The sequence below is a fragment of the Thamnophis sirtalis genome, unplaced genomic scaffold (genome assembly GCF_051295495.1).
Source record: "Thamnophis sirtalis isolate CommonGarterSnake01/CBP01778 unplaced genomic scaffold, rThaSir2_p1.2 scaffold_8, whole genome shotgun sequence".
NCBI classification, from domain to species: Eukaryota; Metazoa; Chordata; class Lepidosauria; order Squamata; family Natricidae; genus Thamnophis; species Thamnophis sirtalis.
Window position 1 is genome coordinate 33,925,168 of NW_028261388.1, and position 22,709 is coordinate 33,947,876.

Genomic DNA, 22,709 nt, shown 5'->3' on the forward strand with positions numbered 1-22,709 from the left:
TCTATTTCCCATTTTCACATATTCTGAGGACTTCAAAAGCATAAATTTACAATTATTTGTTCTTACTTCATACTTCATAAGTATCTTGGGGACTGCACTGTTCCTTAGCAGTATATTTCTGGCAATGGAAACAGGAGTGATTGTTGCCATTTCATAAAATTGGAAGGAAAAACTTTAATTCTTCCTTTTATATTTTAATCCCATTTTGGTTGCTTAAAGCTTCTTAGCCATCAAAACAACCCACATTTTATAAGAATCTAATTATCTTATGAAGGACTAAATCAAATGCAAGGTTAACCAAAAATTCTTTTAAAAACAGAAAGACATTTTCATGTTCAGAAAACGGGAGACTTTTATAGCAACAATGTTATTGAACCTCAAATAATGATTTACAGATTAAAAATCTTTAAAATGCAATTAATACCATTATGTTTTTATGGAAAGAGAATGTCAAAAACAGCACTTAGGGACTGCTAGTTATCTAGTCTGTTAATACATTCAAGTGTTAGTTTGGCAAAAGAAACAGAAACATGGGCCTGCTGTTCTTACCTGCCTTTTAATTAACCACAAAATATATAAACAGGAAATCTGTTCTCAGTATGTTACACTATATAAATTTTTATACATATGTTTGCTATTTTCACAATGGCAACAAATTTTAATTATTTAAGATTTGTAAGTTGCAATGCACGTAACATAAAAATCTCCAAAAACTGGTCATAGATTTAATCAAAGTCCAAAAATTATGTTTCTTCTCTATCATCTCATTTTTCACAATTAAACATCAGGTCCAGACATTAAAAAGAAATACTTTGCTGAGACAATTCATAGCCACTTCCTTTCACAAAATCCTATACATAAATACTATAAAATAATAAAAGTGTAATCCTTAATAAGCAGGGAAAGATTGAACTTTAAATGTTTATAGACATAAATTATAAGATTTATTGAAAGAAAATTATTTAAAAATATGCAAACTCGGTGAATTATAAATAATACATCTATATTTGAGTTTTAATGTCTGCTTTTAAGGTCTCAAGGCAACTTATATTAAGGTAAAGTGTTATATAATAAAAAAGCCTTTAAACATATAAGTAAGAATCTGTTAAATAGCCATGCTTTAGTTAAAATTAAAACTTGAATTAACTTGATTGCAATGTGATATAATTCTCTAGACTGGTTGAAACAGTCCCTTCATTTCATCGGAAATAATACAGCACGGTATATTTCATTACCTATATAATTTCTTGTTTCATTTAAACTAAGATTAAAGGTTTTGGAACAACTAGGACAATAAATCAATTTCAATTTCTCTCTTTTTAGGCTGCCTTGTTCTATTAACCTATTAACCACTCTGCTCGGTTCAAATGAAGTGAAAACTTTCTGGATTTTCATAGAGAGCTTCCTGGGTTTGGTCCCTGATGAAAGGGAGATGTGCATATACTCAAAAGGCAAGATATGATCCTTGTATTGAACCATTAAAGGCATTAACATTTGAAATTATAAAGTTTTTTATCTGCAGAAATCTGAAATATTTGTTTCTACCAATGGCAATACGAATTACAATGGCTAATGTGGCAGTGACCTCTTCACATAGGGACAGGAGTAACAGACAAGCAAACACTCGATACATGAAAGGCATAGGGGACTTGTAGAACATGTCAAATTTTTAAAAATCAATTTCCAAACATTAGGGGTACTCAAAAGTTGTGACATACCTTGGGGATTGTAAAGATGGTTACTTTAATATAATTTAGATGTCCTTGGTAAGTAACTACATATATCATAACTTTTTAACATTTTGTTTGTTTCCTTTGGGTGAGGGTCTCTTTAACGTCTCAGCAACATAGCTTTAAAACAAACTAAACAACTTGTGATGCCTTGGCTCGTCATTTCAGAGATATTTCTTTATCAGATTCTCCAATATATTCAACAATGGAAGGCTTCTAAAGTACTTGAGAACTTCTTTAGAAGTCAGGGATATTTAGCCCATACTGACCTACGTAGCAATCAAATATCAGGAATTGATAGCAGGAAATGCTTTATAGTATTTTGTATTATGTCCTAAAATTCCTTATCATAATTTTGATGTCACAAAATATTTTATAAAAATTTCCAGATTTCAATTTTACAGGAATTAGAGGCCCCGGATTTTAGACCCATTCTAGGTTCCTTGGTTCAAAAGGTTTTTCCTTATTATATAATATCTCTTCCAGTTAAAGGCTTTAAAAAAGAGATTTTGAAGTATATACAGTATTTTTTGAAGCTATGATCTTAACAAATATAACTCCTAACTAAAGAGAGATGCTTCAAAATGATCCAAACAAAAACGTCCAAAGTAAACTATACATACATACATACATACATACATACATACATACATACATACATACATACATACATACATACATACATATATATATATATATATATATATATATATATATATATAAATGTATAGCACTTAAATTGGAAAAAGAGGGGGAGGAGAGATGCTACCAGAGCGCAATTCTTATGCTTATTTTTTTGGTGGGGGTGGGTGAGTTGCTTTTTAATTTATTTCTCAAAATATTTGTTTGTTTGTGTGTGTGTATAGTTTTTGTTTGTTTGCACATGTTAAATGTTATAAGTTCTTAGTGACCACAATTGTGACTGACAACTTGGTTGTAAAATGAAGTTATTTTTAAATATATTTTTCTTTTGTATTTTTTGCATTAGTTAATAAAAGAAAAACAAAAGAAGCACATTTCTATTTCTGTGTCCAACAACAAACCCGTTCAATCCTCTCCTCAAGAAACAAGTCTGGAAGACCAGCCTCAGCTGACAAAATTTAGAGAGCCTTTTTCTTGACAATAATTACCTCCTTTCTGGTAGCCTTCTTTGAGAGACCAACTAATTTGCTGGTAGAAAAATAAACTGTTTCAAATCCAAGTCTCTTTGAAAGGTTGAAGAAGTTTTACAGGCCAATAACAATAAGAGAACCCAATAACAGGGTGTGTGTATCTGTATGTGTACTCACTGTCTCCTTCATTTTTCTTTTCTTCACTCTTTGAAAGCTCTTTACCGGCAGCTCTTCCGAGACTAAGTTTGAAAATACTCACACTTATTCCCAATGTTTCCTTTTCACAACAGCTAATGATTTTTATAGTGGTATCCATTTTTTATTTTTAAAACTGGAGTAAAATCTATATTCTACTTATTACCTTCTTTTTCATAACTGTAACAAGAATTATAATAATAGAGGTGGATGATATATATATTTAATTCACTGTTATTAGCTCTATTTTATGGATCTTACTACTATAAAAGGGTGCATGAATCTGAACCATAATCTGATAATGCATCATATGGTATTAGAACTTACAAACTTTTTTAAAAAAATAGGTTTGTTAGACATATGAAATAAAGGAATGTTGCATATTTACTAGATATCATCTGGCTATAAACTGGCAATGATTAACCATACTGCTAATTGCCTCCAGCATCAGCTTTCTTTCTCACTGCTATTAAACTTTTGAAGCTAATTTATTCCATGCAGATTATTATATGAAAAGTAAAAAAGCTGCTAATTATCAGGAAGGTTTTTTTTATTAATTTTCCAATAAAATTGTTCTTGCTGTACCCTAACGTTAACAGACAATCTAAAAGAAATTTTCATGTTAGTGATCTTCCTTTCATGATATTATATTTATTATTATATGTATATTTCACATTTTTCTATGAGAAAACTGATTATTACAACTGAAGACCTCCCAATCAATCTGTTATTTACAGACTGACCAAATCAGGAAATACAGGTAGTCATTGACTTATAACAATTCATTTAATGACAGTCTGAAGTTACACCACCACTGAAAAATGACATGTTTTTTTCACATTTAGGACTATTGCATCATCCCCATGGCCATGTGATCACAATTCACATGGCTCATATTTATGACAGTTGCAGTGTCCCAGATCATGTGATCCCTTTTGTGACGCTTTGACAAGCAAAGTCAATGGAGAATCCAGATTCACTTAACAACCATGTAACTAACTTAACTGCAGTGATTCTTTTAACTATGCAAGAAAGGTTGTAAAATAGGGTAAAACTCAATTTCTAACTTTTGCTGAATAAATGATCATCATTCAAGGACTACCTATAGTATTGTGCTTGAAAGAATTGTAACTTTCCACGTAAGAAGTAAATTATGCAACAAATGTTACAACATGCAACACACGTTCCTCCCCTTTTGTATGTGTATCACAACCTCAGTTCCACACTCACCAAGTGTGCAAAGCACGGATCACAATTCTTGCTTCATTTCCCTGACAAAACTGTTGGTGTTCTGTGGACACAGCTGGAAAGCATATAAACATCTTGCAAGGGAATGCAAACCACTTCTATATTGTTCTTATATGAATATGACTATTTAATTATCAGAAAATAAAATTTGTAGGAAACTTTTCTTCTTCATGTCCTTCTTCCAAGGATAAGGATCCTTCCGATGAAACTATGAAATGAAGTCTTAAGGAAGATCCCATCTCTTAAAATTTATCTGTCTCTCTGTTATTTTGACAACATACCTAGTGGGGAAAAATGTGCTAAAAACTTGGGTTTTTGTTCAGCACACATTATCCATCACTTGGAAGAATGCATACTGAACAAGCAATTTGGTGCAGAGAAGGAAATTATGCAAATATAAAAGACTAGATAAAATATTAGTTATTCTTATGAATTGTTACAATGTTTTTGCATGTGACTGTCCTTAAAGTAAACTAATAGTCCAAGAATTTAGGCTCATTGTACCAATTTTAAAAGAATTAAATGAAATTTGAGATGGTAGTCAACATTTTTAAATCCCAAATAACAGCCAATCACAATATGGATTACATCTTCCCATTCAGCCTATCCACTCTTCTGAAATTTTGCACCCTTTTTTCTCACCCCACTTCACCTGCATGATTTAAGTTCATGGTTTTCAATTCATTTGACCTCTGCATGATTATTAATGATTAAAATAATACAAACTCTTGTATGAAATCGTATTGTATGAAATAGTATTTTTGCTCTAATGTCAGGCACTGTTTCCTTTAGCAGAAACTTCAAATAGGTATTCTTATAACTGTTTTCCAGCCTCTGACATTAACTGAGAGGAACTTTTCGCTATATCTTTTTTTCCAGCTGTGCAATGCTTGATAAATTCCTTACATGCACAGTCCATTTCAAAACACCCACAGAATCTCAATCTGATTTAAACCTGGGCTTTAATTTGACTATTTCAAAAACCTTCATTTCCTGAACTGTTTAGTGATATGGTCATATGGCAAGAATGACTCAGCTTTTGATTGATTTTGACAGATGTAACATGTTATCTGCAATCACTCTTGAGTACAATGATGAATTCTATGATGGATTCAAGGATGGTGTGCCATCCAGGCCCTGATACAGTAGCTTCAAACATAATATTTCCTCCATCATACTTTACAGTAGGTAAGAGGTTCTTCTGGAAAAATGATATAATTGGTTTTCATTAAACATATCTTCTAGTAAGTTGGCCAAATAATATGATTTTGCCTTGTATAACCAAAGCACATTATTCCAGAAGGAAGCATTTGGAATAATATTATGGTAGTAATAGTATTCCAGTAATTATCTGGAATAATATTGAAGGTAGTATTGTGGTATTTGACTAGATCTAATTTGTTGGATTCTTTCCAATAGTAGACTCATATATATTTTTTATATTAATAATGATGACAGTTATTTCTATGTCAAATAAGAAAAGCCTGGGATTTTTAGATACTTTTTTCAATATCCAGAATTCTATTTTTAGGGTGAACTTGTTGAGACAAGCTAAACTAGTTTTAAATCTTTTCCACTTGTACTTGATCTTTCAGATAGTGGAATGACTGATATCCAGTTGTTTGGCAATCTTTTAAAATACCTTTTGAGGCTCATAGGCATCTTTAACTTTCCTTCAGAAGGGCTCAATCTAAGAATGGTGATACCATACACAACAACAAAGAGCAAATTAAACTAAACGTCTCATGTTTAAATAAGACTGGTTCTTTCTAGATCTAGATGTTTTATCATTAGTTTCCAATCTTTTGCATCTGATTCTGATTTTATGTATTTTGAGTAGTGATAAATGTAAGGGTGCATTTACTTTTTCCATATGCAAAATTTGTGTATTTAAATTATGCAATACAATACCAATGTAAAAGTACATATTTATTATATTATATCCCCTTTATCTATTAATATTATTAAAATGAAAATCAAATATCTGCCTGTTGAAATACTTAAAAGTATTTGTTAAAAGTAAAATGTTAATGGCACAGCTGTATAACATTTTTCTAAAATTACATCCCATATTTTTCGTCTTAACTACAGGTATAAGCAAAATAATCAGCCAATATACTTTTGTTATCAACCAAGGTTTTCATGATTTTTAATTAAAGAATGATCATATAATTCTTTCCATTTTATTATATAATTGAACTAACATATGTTATGATGTTTCCAGATGAAAGAAAAATTGTAAAAACATTACTGCACAAATCCTATTGTGAAAAACTTGAAAATTAAGATGTTTAATGACAGAATCAACATAAAGATTCTTAAGCAATTATAATTAATTTTCTTGTGCACATACAGAGACATTAAAAAAACACACTACCATATAAAATCTTTCAGAACTAGACAATGTGCCACTTCAAAGTGATTGCCATACATATTTGTTTATTTCATCTACTTTCATCTTACATAAATAGCTACCCTTTCATATTTAAAATTAAAGCTAAACTAATAACATATTGCTAGTAAGTTATTCAATGAGGTTAGCTTCATTTGCTCAAAATCTGACAATGCTTAGGCACCAATTATTTTGGTCTTAAATGATTGGGTATATATATCTACTGGCAAACGATAGGTTCTACTGCAAAATATTTACAGTTCTATTAGTCTTAACAGAAAAATGATCTTACAGAAAAGGAAGTCTGAAGCTCAGAGACTGAGCTAAGTGATAATGAGCCAGTCATGGTTTATTGATATATAAAGTAGAAAAGCTTTAATCTTAACAAAGATTTTTCCTTGTTCATGTTTCTAATGATAGTGTTCCATTACCATTTCAACAAACCATATATTCATCAGTTTCACAGAAACTATTAACATAGATGATTACAATACTAAGTTATACTAAGATGGTTTCTTGATTTTATAAATATTTCTATATTAAAGAGAAATAAACAGAAATATCTATTTTATGGACTTTCAATTTTGTTAATAAGTTGGATTCCTAATTAATTAATATATTTAAGTTACTAAAACATTACTATATCAGTTTTATTGGGATAAAATTCCTTTAAATGACATTTGAAAGAAAGAAAATTCTTTATTCGTGTGTGAGAAGACAAAAATATTCTTCCCTCTATTGATGGCAATAATATTATCATCACGTTTCTGTTAATATATTCCCACATGATCTTACTTTGGGTACTTTAAAAAAGAAAATCTAAACTTCTCTCCAATATACTTTTCTGTTGATTTGCATTGCCCTTGTAACTCCACCAGACTACTTCTGTACCCAGGAGCATATATCATAAGATATTTGATTTGGAAAGCAATTTTAAATCTCAGAATAATTTATACCAATTTAGAATTGCTAATAAAGATATACAAATGGCTCATGGTTTCTATTTTTTAGGAACTATCATCAACAATAAAGGAACAAGCAATCATAAAATATATCACAAATTAGCCATTGGTAGAGTAGGCCTTGAAGGCCCTGGAAAAGGTATTCAGATGCCATATTTCTATATCTATATCAGTTACCTCAAAAGGACTGACAGTGTGCCCCCAAAATCTGGGACACATGATTTCCATGGAACTGAAATTTAGCAAATTTTATAAAATACTTTATGATACAAAAATTATCATAAAGAATTTTATGACAATATAAAATGTCGTAAAAAGTCTCCTGTGGTCAATACCTGATTTTTGAGTGTGTAGTTCAACATGAGCTACTTTCAAGGCAGATTCTTCCTGAATTTATAAGAATTTTTCATGTACATTAGAATTTTTGCCATTGTTGAAGGCAGTGAGGAATCTGGTAAGGAAATGTCTCTGAAATGATAACCCAATTAATCAGATTGTCTAGTTATTCAATAACACTCATGTGCTATGTATGGAGCTCAGTGTAGCATCTCAGGCATTAATACATCTTCACCTGTGCTTTGAATGGCCATTTTCATTTCTCATGACACAACACTTATACATAGGCAAAATGTAATTAGCTTTATAAATGATGCAAAACAATTAAAAATGCAAAGCAGAAAACTTAAATTACTTAGCTTGCTACCTGAAGTGTAGCCAATTAGTAACAAGTGACTTAACTTTAAATATAAAACTGTTTCTGTGTACATACATTTGATCTTTTAGTGTACTTGTATTTGGTGGGGGGGGGCGACGATCTAAGCTGTTTCAAATATGAAATGATGATTAGGCCACTTTAAAGTCAGAAATCAATAAAACCTTTCAGGCAATGACAGGATAGAAGTACTAAGTTCTTCCACTGAGTTCTTCCACTTCTTCATGCTTTCCACCCACTTTCCTGTCTCAAAGTCAGAAGGTTTTCCTCATTTTTCAGCATTTCTTTTTCAAATCAACACTTCTAATTATCTACTTAGCTATTAACTTTATCCAAAAATTAACAGCTAAGTTAAGAATGTTAGAATGGGAAAAAAATGCTTTCTATAAATGAAGTTAATACATCAAATAGGTGAGTACCTTTGTTCTTGTATCACAAAAATGCTTAATTTTAAATAAAAAACATGCTTGGTACTCATTTTAAATTATGAAATATCTCTAGCAGACAAAAAAAGATGGCATTTAAAATTGCCGTTAAAAATACTAAGACATTACCATTATTAAAATATAGTTTGCATTCTTAGTCACTAATGATTAACATTAAAACCTGGAATATTAACTAAAGAGTATATAAGTTTAGAGTATAATTATTATTTCATATATATAGAAGAAATACAAGTAGTTCCATAACAGACTTCAAAAACTTCATTTAACACTATTAGCTCAGGGGGAAACAAGCATCAACAGTGACATTTAGAAGCCTTCCCAAACATACAACTAAACTGCAACAAGTCTAATAGAAGATGCAAAACTATTTTAGAAATAAATGAAATTAATTCTATTACAAACTGGTATTTTCAACAAATTAATCTTTATTTGTTATAAACAGTCTAAGGATTCAAAATCAAACCTCAAATGTGACTGTCTAGGAAAACACATAAAAGGGCTATCAATTTGAACAATACAAACTTGCACATACATTAAAATGTTATGTATTTTCACTCTGAATAGCAACAAAAAGTCTGATGAATTTTGTTCAGAAAGTATATAGAATCATGATGACGAACCTATGGCATGCATGCCCAAAGTGGCACACAGAGCCATGTTGCCCGGCACGGGTGGCAGTGCCCATTCCTCTTCCCAGTTTCTGACATGCAATCAGCTATCCTTTGTACATGCAGCAGTGCAAGAAATTGGAAGAACTTTTCTTCCATTTTCTGGAATGAGCATTCACGCCGGGCAGCTGATCATTGCGCCGCATGCACACCAGTAACCAGACGTCTAGCTGGCTGGTGTGCATGAGCCTGCCGGAAACCGGAAGTGCATTTTCCGGTGTGCGCATGTCCCCGGGCCACTCTTCTGGGTAACATCCCCGACAAGCCCAGACGTGAAGCACGCATACACACACACTCCTTTTCGGCACATGGTGCCGAAAAGGTTCACCATCACAATGTTCCAAAAGAGAAAAATATATAAATATACATTAAAAGAATTAAACAGTTTGGATAGATATGTACATTCTCTTACCTGTCCTGTGACTGTTCTTCGTACATTCTTTCTTTTCCCTCCTTAAAAAGTCTTATAGCTCGTTTTGACTTTTTCATGAGACTATCAATATAGATTTTAAAATATTCATTTTCACTGAGCTGCGCAAGTTTCTGGTTTTCATCATATTTGCCCAAAATAAGTCGCAAGTGTTGGTACGTATCCGGTAAAATGTCAAGTATGTAAGGTGGACTGTTTTTCAATTGAAGTTTGGGATTCTGACACAGTCTGACCTAAAATTAAAGAATAATGTACATAAATTTAATAATTAAGTTTACTTCTCTCAAAATTTATTGTAGATGAGTAAGACAGTAGTGGGAAGCTTACACCTAAGTTATAACATTACCTAGAACTTAACTGTTCAGATACAGAGACTTATCCCATAGATGCTTTCTCAGGAGGCAACTGGACTTTCTTGCTTTGTTTTGTTTTTCTTTGAAGCCGTTTTGCTTCTCATCCAAGAAGCTTCTTCAGCTCTGACAGGATAGTGGGGAATGGAAGGATTCATATTCCTTGCAGGAATATATGTATTATAATATGTACTTACGACGGTTGTAGCATGCCCAGGTCATACAATCACCATTTGGGACCTTCTCAGCCAGCTTCCAACAAGCAAAGTCAATGGGGGAAGCTAGAGTTGTTTAACAACCACGTGATTCACTTAACAATTGCAGTGATTCACTTAAATCCATGATAAAAGGACACGAAATCACTTAATAACTCCCTTGCTTGGTAATAGAAATTCAGGTTTCAATTATGGCCATAAGTTGAAGACCATCCGTACCAAGTTTCCTCCTCAGTTAGGGCTACATTTCAGCTATGGTGTAGTTATTTTGTCTGTTTCTTTAAATGTTTTAATAAATAAACTATTACAATATTTCAGCTGAAAGGAATCAGTCCAAGGATCATATTTGGGATTTCTGAGATTTTCTAATTCAACTTTCATATAGTTGTATTAGAACTTTGTATTTTTGTATTTTATAGTTTTTATGAACAAGATACCTGAAAGGACATTCATTTTGTAATAACAAGATGTAATAACATACATTTTTTTACAAATTGAATTTGTCATTGGAATTTTAATCCACCATTAAAATATGTGCACTTGATTATTTTCTGAAGTTACAATAACTGTTCAAGAACTTTTCTGTCTAAAGACTGAGCACCTATTTTAGTATACATACAATAGTACAGTATACAATTAAGCAATAGGTCACATTTAGCTAGTAACAAACAGAGAAAGTATCATTGCCCCATTTTTAAAAGGCCAAGATTTCTACTCGTGAAAAGACAACTAAAAGCTTTTTCAAGGAAAAGAAAAAGGAATTCTACACATCAAATCATTACCTGCATACTTTTATAAGAATATCAAAGGATATTTTTTTAGAGTCCTGCGAAAAAATCGGTGGAACAACGGCTGATGACCTCTTTCTATCAGTCTACCATAGAAAGTGTCCTCACATACTGCATTATAGTATGGTATCTGATTTAACAGCTGGGGACAGGAAGGCACTATAAGAAACCATTGGTTGCCCTCTAACACCAATGAATGACATTGCCAGGTCTCGCTGCTTTAGCAGAGTAAGGAAGATACTCAGAGATGATTCACACCCTGGTCTCTTCACACTTCTACCATCGAGCAGAAGACATCAAAGCATAGCCAGCCGAACAAATAGGTTTAAAAATTGTTTCTATCCTTGGGCTGTCAGACTCTTAAACACAATCACAATCACTCCATGCACACACGGAAACGTATGACTAGTTTTTCTTTTTCTTCTTTTCCCCTAATTACTTGCATTTTATTCTTTATACTATTTATGTTGTTTGTATATGTTGTCATGGATTGCACCATTGGGCTAAAACCAATTTCGTTATATTTATTTTGTACAATGACAATAAAGGGGTCTCTCTAAACAATTTTTAAAGCATGAAAACTATAAATTAGATATTTATATGAAGCTGTACAAGTAAAAAGCAAATTGGCCAGACTTAGTAGCAAAGATATTACATTAAAATTCAGTAAACATATACTTTATCACAGCTGAGAATTTTTCTTATTATCATTCTATTCAATACCAAAGGATGCTAATAAAAATATATGTTTACACGGTAAATGAAGCAGGTTTCCTTAGCACAGGAAATCAGAATGGCCTCACACCCATTACACCACTTCCTCTTGTGCAGAGTTAATGACTTTCAGGTGCTAAAAATTTGGCCAGAATAAAATTGGGTCAGTCAGATAAGACGAGTACATATCAGGCCCCATTTCCCAACCCACATTATTTCTTAATATAAATTAATATAAATTCAGTCACAGTCAAGATACAGAATTTGCTGTCACAAGATGTAACAACAAATCAGAAAAATCAGAACTACTAATTTGAATTTGGACAGGAGACAATCAGAGAAATACCAATGATGTAAACTAGAATGATATCACAGAAATAATTGCGGGATAACAATAACTACATTTTGTTGTGAATTGCTATTTATTAAGAAACAGCAATACAGTGGGACCTCTGGCCACAGCCGTAAACTGTTCCAGGACTTCGGTCAACACCCGATTTGGTCGTGAGACTGGACACAAGACTGACTGTGCATACGCGCACACACAAAAATGTGGAAGGGGTCATCGCTGCGGCTGTGATTTATAGCCACCCAAGGATGTGTTCGTAAACAGAATGAAACATTTAGCAGATTTTTTGTTCGACATCCGATTTGGTTGTGGTTAGAAGCATTCGTGACCCGAGGTTCCACTGCGTACAAAATTATACATTGCTTATTTATAGAAGAGATTTTAAAAGCTTTTACTTATGCTTATATATCAGATGTTTCTGTTTAAAAATATTAAGATGAATAGAAATATTGCTTCAAATATGGAAGTTTTATATCAAAAGAATACATCTCTCTTGCATTCAGCTTTCAAAAGATTTTTCTGACAATCATGATATACATCAGAATGAGGGATTGCTACATAAGTTATCATAAGTTTGAAATAAATATTATAAATTAGATGGAGAGGAACACTATTTTGGGAAACAAATTCAAATGTCAGAACAATCTGTTATTCAGGAGAGCACACTGAATTGCAGTGGGAAAGGGGCAAACAGGAGAGTGGAAGTTGTTTCTGAACTTCCATATTTTAGAACTTTGCCCATTATATGAAAGCTCTTAAAATTATAACGATGATGAAACACAGTCTATGTTTATTTATCTAAACAGGAAAACTAAGTATTTTCATACAGTTTCGGTATCAGTTATATTAAAATATCATTGAAAAGCTTCTCAAAGCTTGATCCCAAGAATGATAAGTGCTTGATTAAATATAGATTATCTGATCTATATTTAATTAAACACTTAAAATTTAAATGCACAATTTTCTAAACCTAGGCTTAATCAATATATATACTGCCATTTTGTATTGGGGGGCGGGGGGAATGGGACAACACATTTCTGCAAAGCAATTTCATGTACTCTCAAATTTTATGTAGCAGCACATATCTTAGTTGGTTATTATCTCAGATCAACTGGTATCCAAGAAGGAACTTAAAACCATGTGCTACAAAATTTAAGATGTGCCAAAATATCTCAGCAGATTGCATGTGGCAGAGGTTTAATCCTAAAGGCATATCTCATTGGAAATTTCTCTCAAATTAGATAAAGATTATCATTAGCACAGGTAGTCCTCGACTTGCAACCACAATTGAGCCCTAAGTTTTGTTGCTAAGTGAGGCATTTGTTAAGTGAATTTTGCCTCATTTTACAACTTTTCTTGCCACATTTCTTAACTGAATCCCTTAAGTTAAGTTAGCAATAAGGTTGTTAAATGAATCTGGCTTCCCCCATTGATTTTGCTTGTCAGAAGGTGGCAAAGGATGATGACATGACTCTGGGGCACTGCATAAATATGAGTTAGTTGCCAAGCATCTGAATTTTGATAATGGGAATGCTGCAACAGTTGTAATTGTGAAAAACAGTCCCAAGTCAAGTGTTTTTTTAATCAGGGCAACCTGGTCTACCCAAATATGGGATGGAGGATATTGCTTCCACTTCTGCCTTTCAGCCCCAATCTAGGAACCTTCACAGTCACTTTCGTGACAAATAAAAAAATTAACAGTCCCAAGTCACTTTTTTCAGTGCTGTTGTAACTTGTCACTAAATGAACTGTTGTTAAGTCAAAAACTACAGGTATATAAGTTTAATTCATAGGATGAAGAAAATTAAGATGAATTTATAACATGAATTTTTTTAAAAATCCCACAGGATATCAATTTTAAACAACAAAACTGGTATATTAAATACATGTTTCATTGACCATTACTTTAGAAAAATGTAAAAACAAAACACCTAATTTTCAGTTGGAAAATGATAAAAACAAGGATTTTTAAAACTTTAAACTAAATAACATTGGGTTTTTTCTCACATAAATGGACCATGAGAAGAAGACATTTTGGACATCAAATGAATACAAATCCCACTTAATTTTGTTGACATTACAGTTATTTAGATTAAGCCCATGATTCCATATACCATTCTAACTCATCAAAATAGTATCAATTATAAATTTTAATATTCCTGTTACTGATTTGTGTTTTAAGAGTTTAAATATTACTATGTAATAACATTGTGCAAATCATCCCCAAAAAACCCCTTCTCAACTTTAATAACTTTGGCAGAAAAAATGTGGCAAGGAGATCAAGAATTGATGTTAAGGTACATCATATGAAGTTTTTTTGTAGCTCAGAAAAAGATAGCCAACTATTCTATGAATTTGGGATTTCAGGCTACCTCTTCTTTAAAAATTAAAACAACCAAGGAAGTTAATTCAAATTATTTTCAAATCCGAAATCCATTTAAAAATATGGTCCCAACTGTTAAGAGTAAACTTTTTCCAGACTCATGCAGCTGTTTTGGGAACTGCTCAACTATTTCCAGATATATGCATGCACTCACACATAGATGTAGTGACTATAGTGATATAGCACCCAAGAGACAACCATATGAGCCTAAAAAATGACATGACTGCTTCAACCATTTGAAAATACTGAGTTCATTTACAGTACCAAGCTCTTCTAAACCAGTTCTTTAGAAGAAATTTTGCAGCAGTAATATTTAATTATTGTAATATGTCTTGAAATCTCAAGTAAACAGGCAAGGAATAAATGTTTTAAATAAAAACTAAAACTGAAAAGCTAAGAGTTATATTGTGTATTTAGAAAATAGCCAAGTCTCATGAATAAAGGCAAATGTAACTTGTCCCAGGGTAATATTGCAATATTGAATCTGGATCAATCACCGAGTAAACCATAGTCAACTCTTTTTATAATATTTTTACTTTGGGAAGTAAAACTATAATCAGCAGTCAAGGGTTATGTAAAATGACCCATATTCAATTTTTGGCATTTCTGGTAAAAAAACATCAGAATAGAAAATGATGTAAGAGATTCAGGCTTTAATAGGTAAAGTCAAACTGTAAAACATTTTGAGCTGGTATAGTTATCTTATTTTGTTACATTCAATGTAATATAACTAGAATTGCATACTTATGTCCTGTAATTTTCCAACATTTCACGTTATAGCATATCACAGAATTACAGAGTAGGAAGAGTAACTGAGGTCATCATGTCCAACTTCCAGGTTAATGTTGGAATCCAACAAAAGTTTATTTAGCCAAGAAAAGTATAACCCATAACTTCAGCAGGTAATTGTTTTCACACTTAACATTTTTAACCTTAAATAAAAGTTTGCTCCTTTAAAATTGTACTAAACTAATATGAATTAAACGTAAAAGTGTAATTTTAAAAACGCAGATTTGGAACTGACAATGACTTAGCAACTAAATAAAAAACGTACAAGTCTACCATAGGTTTGAGTCAACAATACATTTCTATGGATATTTTAAATTCTGAACTGATTCTAAGAAAATAGGTTGTTACAGACATATGTTTTAATCTGAGTTATTGCCACAATTTTGGTAGTGCTCACTATCTTTAAACAACTTTCACGAGGCACCCAAATTGATAGTACATCAGAATTCCTGGGAAAAACTGTAACTATCTTGCCATATAACAGTAGTGGGAATAATATAATGCATAAAACCCTGTAAGACACTTATGTGCCTTGATGATCAATGCAAATGCTTTAAACTGTTTTATATCAGGTCTATTCCTCATAAAGAATCTATGAACTTTTTAGATAACTATTAGACAGACTGGTGGCCTCTTTAAAATGTTTTATATGCTACGTGTAAAAATATTACAGTTCTATGCATTTAGCATTTTCTACTTACAATTGTGATGTTTTATGAACACTACAATGAAATCACCCACAGAAATCTATGTATAAAATGTAATTTGCAAGGACTGAAAATGAGCTATTATACTAAGCTTATCACAAATGCTGCATATATAATTTTAAGAACATTCTACCTCCATTACAATACATTTTTGTTCAGAAAAAATACTGATTTCCTTCTATCTGTATTTCATAATACATGCTCCTACTAAATAATCTACAAAATAAGTAACTCTAGTTTAAAACAGATGATATTTTAGTACATTACTTTATCCTCCAATGATGAATAATTTTCCAAGATTTGATTACATAATATAATTTTATTGTGACATTACAACTGAGGATAATGAAACTGTTGTTCATCTGGTCAAAATAATAAAACTACTTTTTTTTCAGCAGATTTGATTGCATGCATACAATTAATGTAAGAGTAGATCTCAATCTGATTGCCTGAATTGGTTTCATTTTCAAGGAAACAGTACAACAACATAAGCCAAAGTGATATAAATGAAACATATTAACAATCTTACAACTGAAGAGCTGTATATTTAAAGTATATTTAATATAATTTTATACTGAGAGTAAACATAAAGGCTGAATAAGCATATAATATCTATTATGAACCTGAAACACACATTGTTTTGTCTAATCCATCAATAATTTCTGGGTACATATATTTTTGTTACAAATATAATTTACAGACTCACCACTTTATCCATTAATTTCCAAGTTTTTTCCACAGTCCTGCGATCAGCAGCTGCCTGCTTGGGGGGGCCAACTGCATCCTGAATAGCATCAATGAATCCCAGAATACGCCCTTTGCGGGGGTTTCCTCCTCGGCCACCTGGGTTCCGGCCATTGAGGGAATTGGCCATCTGGGATCTTAAATTTGGAAAAGAAAAGAAAAAAAGATGTAATGCAGTGATATTGTTGATATCTCTTGCCCAGACATAAAATATATCAATACTGACTTCACACAGTCACTCTAAGGAAAAATGTATGTAAGCTATACTGGGAGTTTTAACTTTTGATGGTGAAGAAGCAGCAGAAAAACCTGGTAATCTTTATCCAGAAATAAATTTGATCAACTGTTTTTCCTTCTAGCTCTTTTTATATCTTTAAAAATGTTATCAGTCCACTGTTTTTATGCCCACTTTTCCATGTTAAAACTTATACTTTCTCACAAATAATTCAAATATGGTTCACAAGGGACAAATACATCTGTCGAGTAACAAAGGTTTTAACAGCCATATTACCAACCTCCCTCCCCCAACCAGCATCTGGTAGCAGAGAAAGAGGGGAAAAATAACATCTCTTCTCTTACACACCATATATATGGGACAGAGACATTAAAAATACGTACAAGTTGGCGAACTACACGCGATACTTGTCTGTGGGTACCGTTATAGTTTTTTAAAAGTACCGAGGAAAGAAAATAAATCCCAGAATGGAAAGGTAAAGTTGCTTTTTTGTTAAATCCACAGTATCCAAGATGAGTTTCAAACAACCATCAGCCTCCTTTGCCTGGCCAGCTTTGGTGAGGTCGAAGGTTAGGCAACTGTGTCCCCAAGAAGTGCCGCCTGGTGAGCTTTTCTGCCGCCTCACTGCGACCTCTTGTTTTCTCTTTTCCCTGCCTCCCCTCCGGGCACACAACAGCCCGAAGCGCAGCCCGTGTTATTAAATCCCAGCAGTTTTCCTGGTTCCGGTTTCTTGGTAAGCGCTCTCCGTCCCTCGTTGCAGCCCTTGCAGCCAGCAGCACCACACGGCACGCCTTAAGCCTCCGCAGCGAGGCCGGCCGAGCCAAGAGCGATGGGACGCCTCTCCCCCAAGTCGTCGCGGTTGCTGGGGTTCCAGAAGGAAACATGGGTAGTTACTTCGCCACCGCGGGCCCGTTGCGACGACGGCGGCGGCAGCAAAAGCAGCAGCGGCAGCGCTGTTCTCGCCCGCTCTTGCTCCTGGTTCGGCGGCGCGAGGGTAAGGGGCGTGTGGAGGCGGGCTGCGGAGGCGGAGCTAAAGAAAGGCAGGGACAGGCGGCGGCGAGACCCGCTGCAATCCAAACGGCGGACGAGTTGCCTCGGATGGTTCCTCGCCGTTCGGAATCTTGGGATAAGAAACCCGGCACGCCGCCTGCGCGCTGGAAACGGCTCGCGCCGGCCCCTCCACTCCCTACCCACCCCGTTCTAACGGTATTAAGGTTCAGTTTCCAGATGTTGCCCAATCAAACGCGAGCGCGCGGCGGGGAAGAGGGAGAACTGAATTGAAACAGAGGCGCTGAAAGGACTCACATTCACAGACCACAAAGAACCGAGACTTGGCGAAGGGAAAGGGCAAGAGAGGCACAAAGCTCCTTTTCTTAGCCCTCCCTACTTAAAAGAAAATGCGGGGCAGTATTGCAAGTGTGTTGGTCCTCCAGGGCCTGATTGATAAAGTGAAGGACCAATGGGAGCGTGAGGAAGGACTTCCGGCTCTGCGCTCTCCTCCTACTCTGATTCATGAATCAGTTGGAAAGGTGAAGCGGTGGGCGACTTCGAGACTTCTGCAGAACATCTGTAAAGGGGCCGGAAATTACCCTTACGGAAAAGAGACTGAAACGGCTTTTTTGGAGCAGGAGTCGAGATGACTTGCATTAGTAAATAAGCCATTTATTACGGCGGTAGGGAAATGCTTATATAGTCATTAGGGGAAATGGTATTCGTAGTCCTAACCTTGATGTGTTTTAAGTCCTACATTGCCTCACTCCCCCGCCCGTGCGTGCATGGGCTTGTCAACCAATATTTAGAATAATGTGTCATATTGTCTACCGAACTGGTAATCCGATAACACTGGAGACAAGATATTTTTGAACTCCACAGCACTTAAATTGTGAATAGATCTAAAGAAGATTGTATGAACTTTGAGAATTATGTCTGCACAATACAGTTTTTTTTCTCCCTCATATAGAATTTGGCACCACACAAAGGTAAGTATTTTAATCCATGTAGTTTAAATTTCTATATTGCCATAAATAGCAAATAGGATCCCTGTGATTATATGATTGCATTCTGAGCACTTGGTGCCCAGTTCCCAATAGCAATGGCAGACTTCTATACTGCTTCAGTGCTTTACAGCCCTCTCTAAGCGGTGTAAAAAGTCAGCTTATTGCACCCAACAATCTGGGTCCTCATTTTATTGATCTCGGAAGGATGGAAGCTGAGTAACTCAGAATCAAACTTCTGGAGTGATTATTAATTAGCCCTGCAGTACTGTATTCTACTTCTGCCAAACTAGCAGTTTGAAAGCATGTAAAAAAAATGCAAGTAGAAAAATGGAGACCACTTTGATGGGAAGGTAACAGCATTCTGAGCGCCTTTGGCGTTTAGTCATGCCGGCCACATGACCACGGAGATGTCTTTGGACAGCGCTGGTTCTTTGGCTTTGAAACGGAGATGAACACCGCCCCCTAGAGTTGGAAACGACTAGCATATATGTGCCAGGGGAACCTTTACCTTTACTTTACTGGATTCTAGTCATTGTGCCACCACGGCTCTTGTAGGCAGTTGACACATGTCCTATGTGTGCATGAATTTTCCTGAATATATGCTTTGTTGCAGAGGTAGGTTGCACATGTTTTTTCCACCTTATATAGAGTTCACACAACAGCTTTATGCACTGCGGTTCAACCAAATGGAAAAATAGCAATAGCAGTTAGACTTATATACCGCTTCATAGGGCTTTCAGCCCTCTCTAAGCGGTTTACAGAGTCAGCATATCGCCCCCACAGTCTGGGTCCTCATTTCACCCACCTCGGAAGGATGGAAGGCTGAGTCAACCTTGAGCCGGTGAGATTAGAACCGCTGAACTGCAGATAACAGTCAGCTGAAGTAGCCTGCAGTACTGCACCCTAACCACTGCGCCACCTCGCAATTCATTCCAGAAGTTGTTTATTTCAATAAACATTTATTACTAAGGGAATATTATGTGATTAGTGTACAAATTCCCCAACCATGTACTACTTCAGTTAGGAAAATGAGCTAGCCAAAGAGGATATGCCCTGAGATAGGGAAAGTGTTATGAAAACAGTAAGAGGTGGTTTGGAAAATGAATGTGGCCTTAAAATTCAAATCCTGATAAAAATGGACAAAAAAAATCTGGGAGGTTTGTCCTATTCTGGGATCTTGCATGTAATTCATCCAGATCTGGAATTTTATACTAATTAAAAATAAGTAGTATTCTTGATCATATTATCTGATGTTTAAGCTTTAAGTCAGTACTTTCTACTTCTGTGAATAAATGTTTTTACAATTATAAATCTGGGTTTCTAGGATCTTATGTAAATGAAAGCAGCATACCTAGCTTCAATGTGTGACTTATGGTATCCAAGCAGCTAAAACGCTGCCTGATATCATATTCTTTTACTGCTAGATAGTCATATTTACCATCTATATTTGCTGTTCCCCATCTTTATTTCTGCTTATCTGTCTGGCTTGAACATTAAGATAACATTGAAAATGCCAAAAAATAGTGTGCCAACAGTCTCCTGAACCTTAACCTTAACAGGCTTTCCCTTCCCCTTTCCTTTCTCCAGTAGAATAAAGAGAAAAAATTATTTTTGTAGCTTTCACCATTTACAGGTAGTTCTCTAGCATCTCTTATAATCATGTCTTCCAACTTCTGCCAATTTCCCCATTGACTTTGCATATGGGAACCCAGCAGAAATCACAATTACATGATTGCAGCTTGCAGCTAGAGCCGTGGTGGTGCGGTGATTAGAATGCAGTACTGCAGGGCTAACTCACTGTTCACTCCAGTTCAATTCTGAGTGGCTCAAGGTTGACTCAGCCTTCCATCCTTTCAAGTAGGACCTAGATTATTGTGGTCAATATGCTGACTCTTTACACCGATTAGAGGGGGCTGTAAAGCACTGAAGCAGTATATAAGACTGCCATTGCTATTGTGAGTTGGACACCAAGTGCTCAGAATGCAATCATATAATCACAGGGATCCTGCAACAGCCGCAATGCTTAGGTCTAATCTTAAATCCCCTTCATTTAGAACCATTGTAACTTTGAGTGATCAATAAAAGAGTGATAATAAACCAAAGACTACTTGTATAAAGTATGTATAATAAATACTGAAGACAGTAGGAATAACCCACTTCAGGAAGCACTGTGGAATAAATAAAGGCAGTAGTTGTTTCTAGTATTAAAATACCTTGTATGGCACTGCTAAAAGTTGATAGATTTCACTGTAAGTTTAGGTGGGCATAAAGACTTTCTATCCAATTTTCATGTACATATATAATTTATTTCAAAATTAATTCCCCTTACACTGTATAGGTATTCTTCCTTGCATTAAAGTAATTACTGATTAAGTTTTAGTTTATTATTTCTCTTAGATTTCATCAGTATTACAGACAAAAGTTGTTTTCTCATACTGGGACCAGACCATAAAGAACAGTTAGTTGAACAACTGTTTGGCTAAACTTTAATGCAGGGTTTAAGTTTAATTTATCACATTATAAAAATGCGTACGTTTAGGCTCAAAACCACTTTTCCCCTGAGGAAATTAATTTGTTTTCATTTCCATGTCACTTTTTAAATAATTTTATTCCAGCTGCTAAAACAGGTGCTGTAGGCTCTAATTAAAATGTAACGATATTCTAATGCCTTAAAACTACTTCTCTTATTTCTTAAATCTACTTTATAATATTACAGAACATTAAATCATTCTGATTTTATTCAAAACTCATTGAAATATGTTTTTTTCAGTTTTTCTTTCAAAGTGGGTTTTTTTCCCACATTAGGAAATGGGACTTCCAATCATACTGAATTTTTAAAAATAGTAAAATTGTGTGGTCTTCCAATTTATCATTTTCACTTTTAAGAAAGTGGAGCTCAAATAATCTTTAGCTTTCTTTTGGAAGAATTATTAGGATAAGGCCTGCCCTTGCTACAAGCTTTTGACTATTTATTTGCCCAGTTGAAGTTGAAGGTTGTTTAATTGTTTGACAGTTGAGGAGAGTTATTTTGTTTTTAATTTAAGATAGACAAATTAGGCCTCGAGTAGCCCTGTTAGACATAGGGCACAAGAAGGTTTCTGTGAAGAATTCTTACTGTTAGTAAAAGTGTTATTTTCCTTATACAATATCCTACAAATAAGTAAATATTGTAGCTTGCTAGACAAAAAGTGTCAGAATAGATTGCTTTGCAGCCACTCATTGCTTGTTTCATCCTTACTGTCTACTGCCAGTAAAGCTCCTTCTTCAAGAGCAGAAGAAGGCTTTGACAGACAGGGGAAAAAAAGGTTCCTTTTTTGTTATTCCAGCTGTACAGGTATTACCAGTATAGTCTTGTTCATCCCATGCTAGACCAAATTCAGCCATCTCAGAAGAAAAAAGTGTGGCAGGAAGATAGAGGGAGAACTGATGCATCTAAATTGAAGCTGATTCTCCAGTCTCAGAGAAAGCTATCCAGTTGACTCCATGATCTTGAGATTACAGGCTACCCATGTAATGATGAGATTCAAATAATTTAACAACCTG

At 34.3% G+C, this 22,709-nt stretch overlaps 1 protein-coding gene across 2 annotated transcripts in view; it reads right to left on the reverse strand.

Annotated features, from left to right (window-relative positions):
* CBLB (Cbl proto-oncogene B) overlaps positions 1-18,803 on the reverse strand; it is a 65,233-nt gene extending 46,430 nt beyond the window's left edge. Inside the window, exons 1-3 of one of the 2 annotated variants that reach the window (XM_014066233.2) lie at positions 17,553-18,803; positions 16,897-17,071; positions 9,878-10,128 (exon numbers count right to left, since the gene is read on the reverse strand). In XM_014066233.2, the coding sequence (XP_013921708.2) occupies positions 9,878-10,128; positions 16,897-17,064 (419 nt within the window). In that variant the 5' untranslated portion in view covers positions 17,065-17,071; positions 17,553-18,803. The remainder of the gene's footprint in view (positions 1-9,877; positions 10,129-16,896; positions 17,072-17,552) is intronic. The other variant, XM_014066234.2, reaches the window with a different exon arrangement.
* Positions 18,804-22,709: the final 3,906 nt, after the last annotated feature.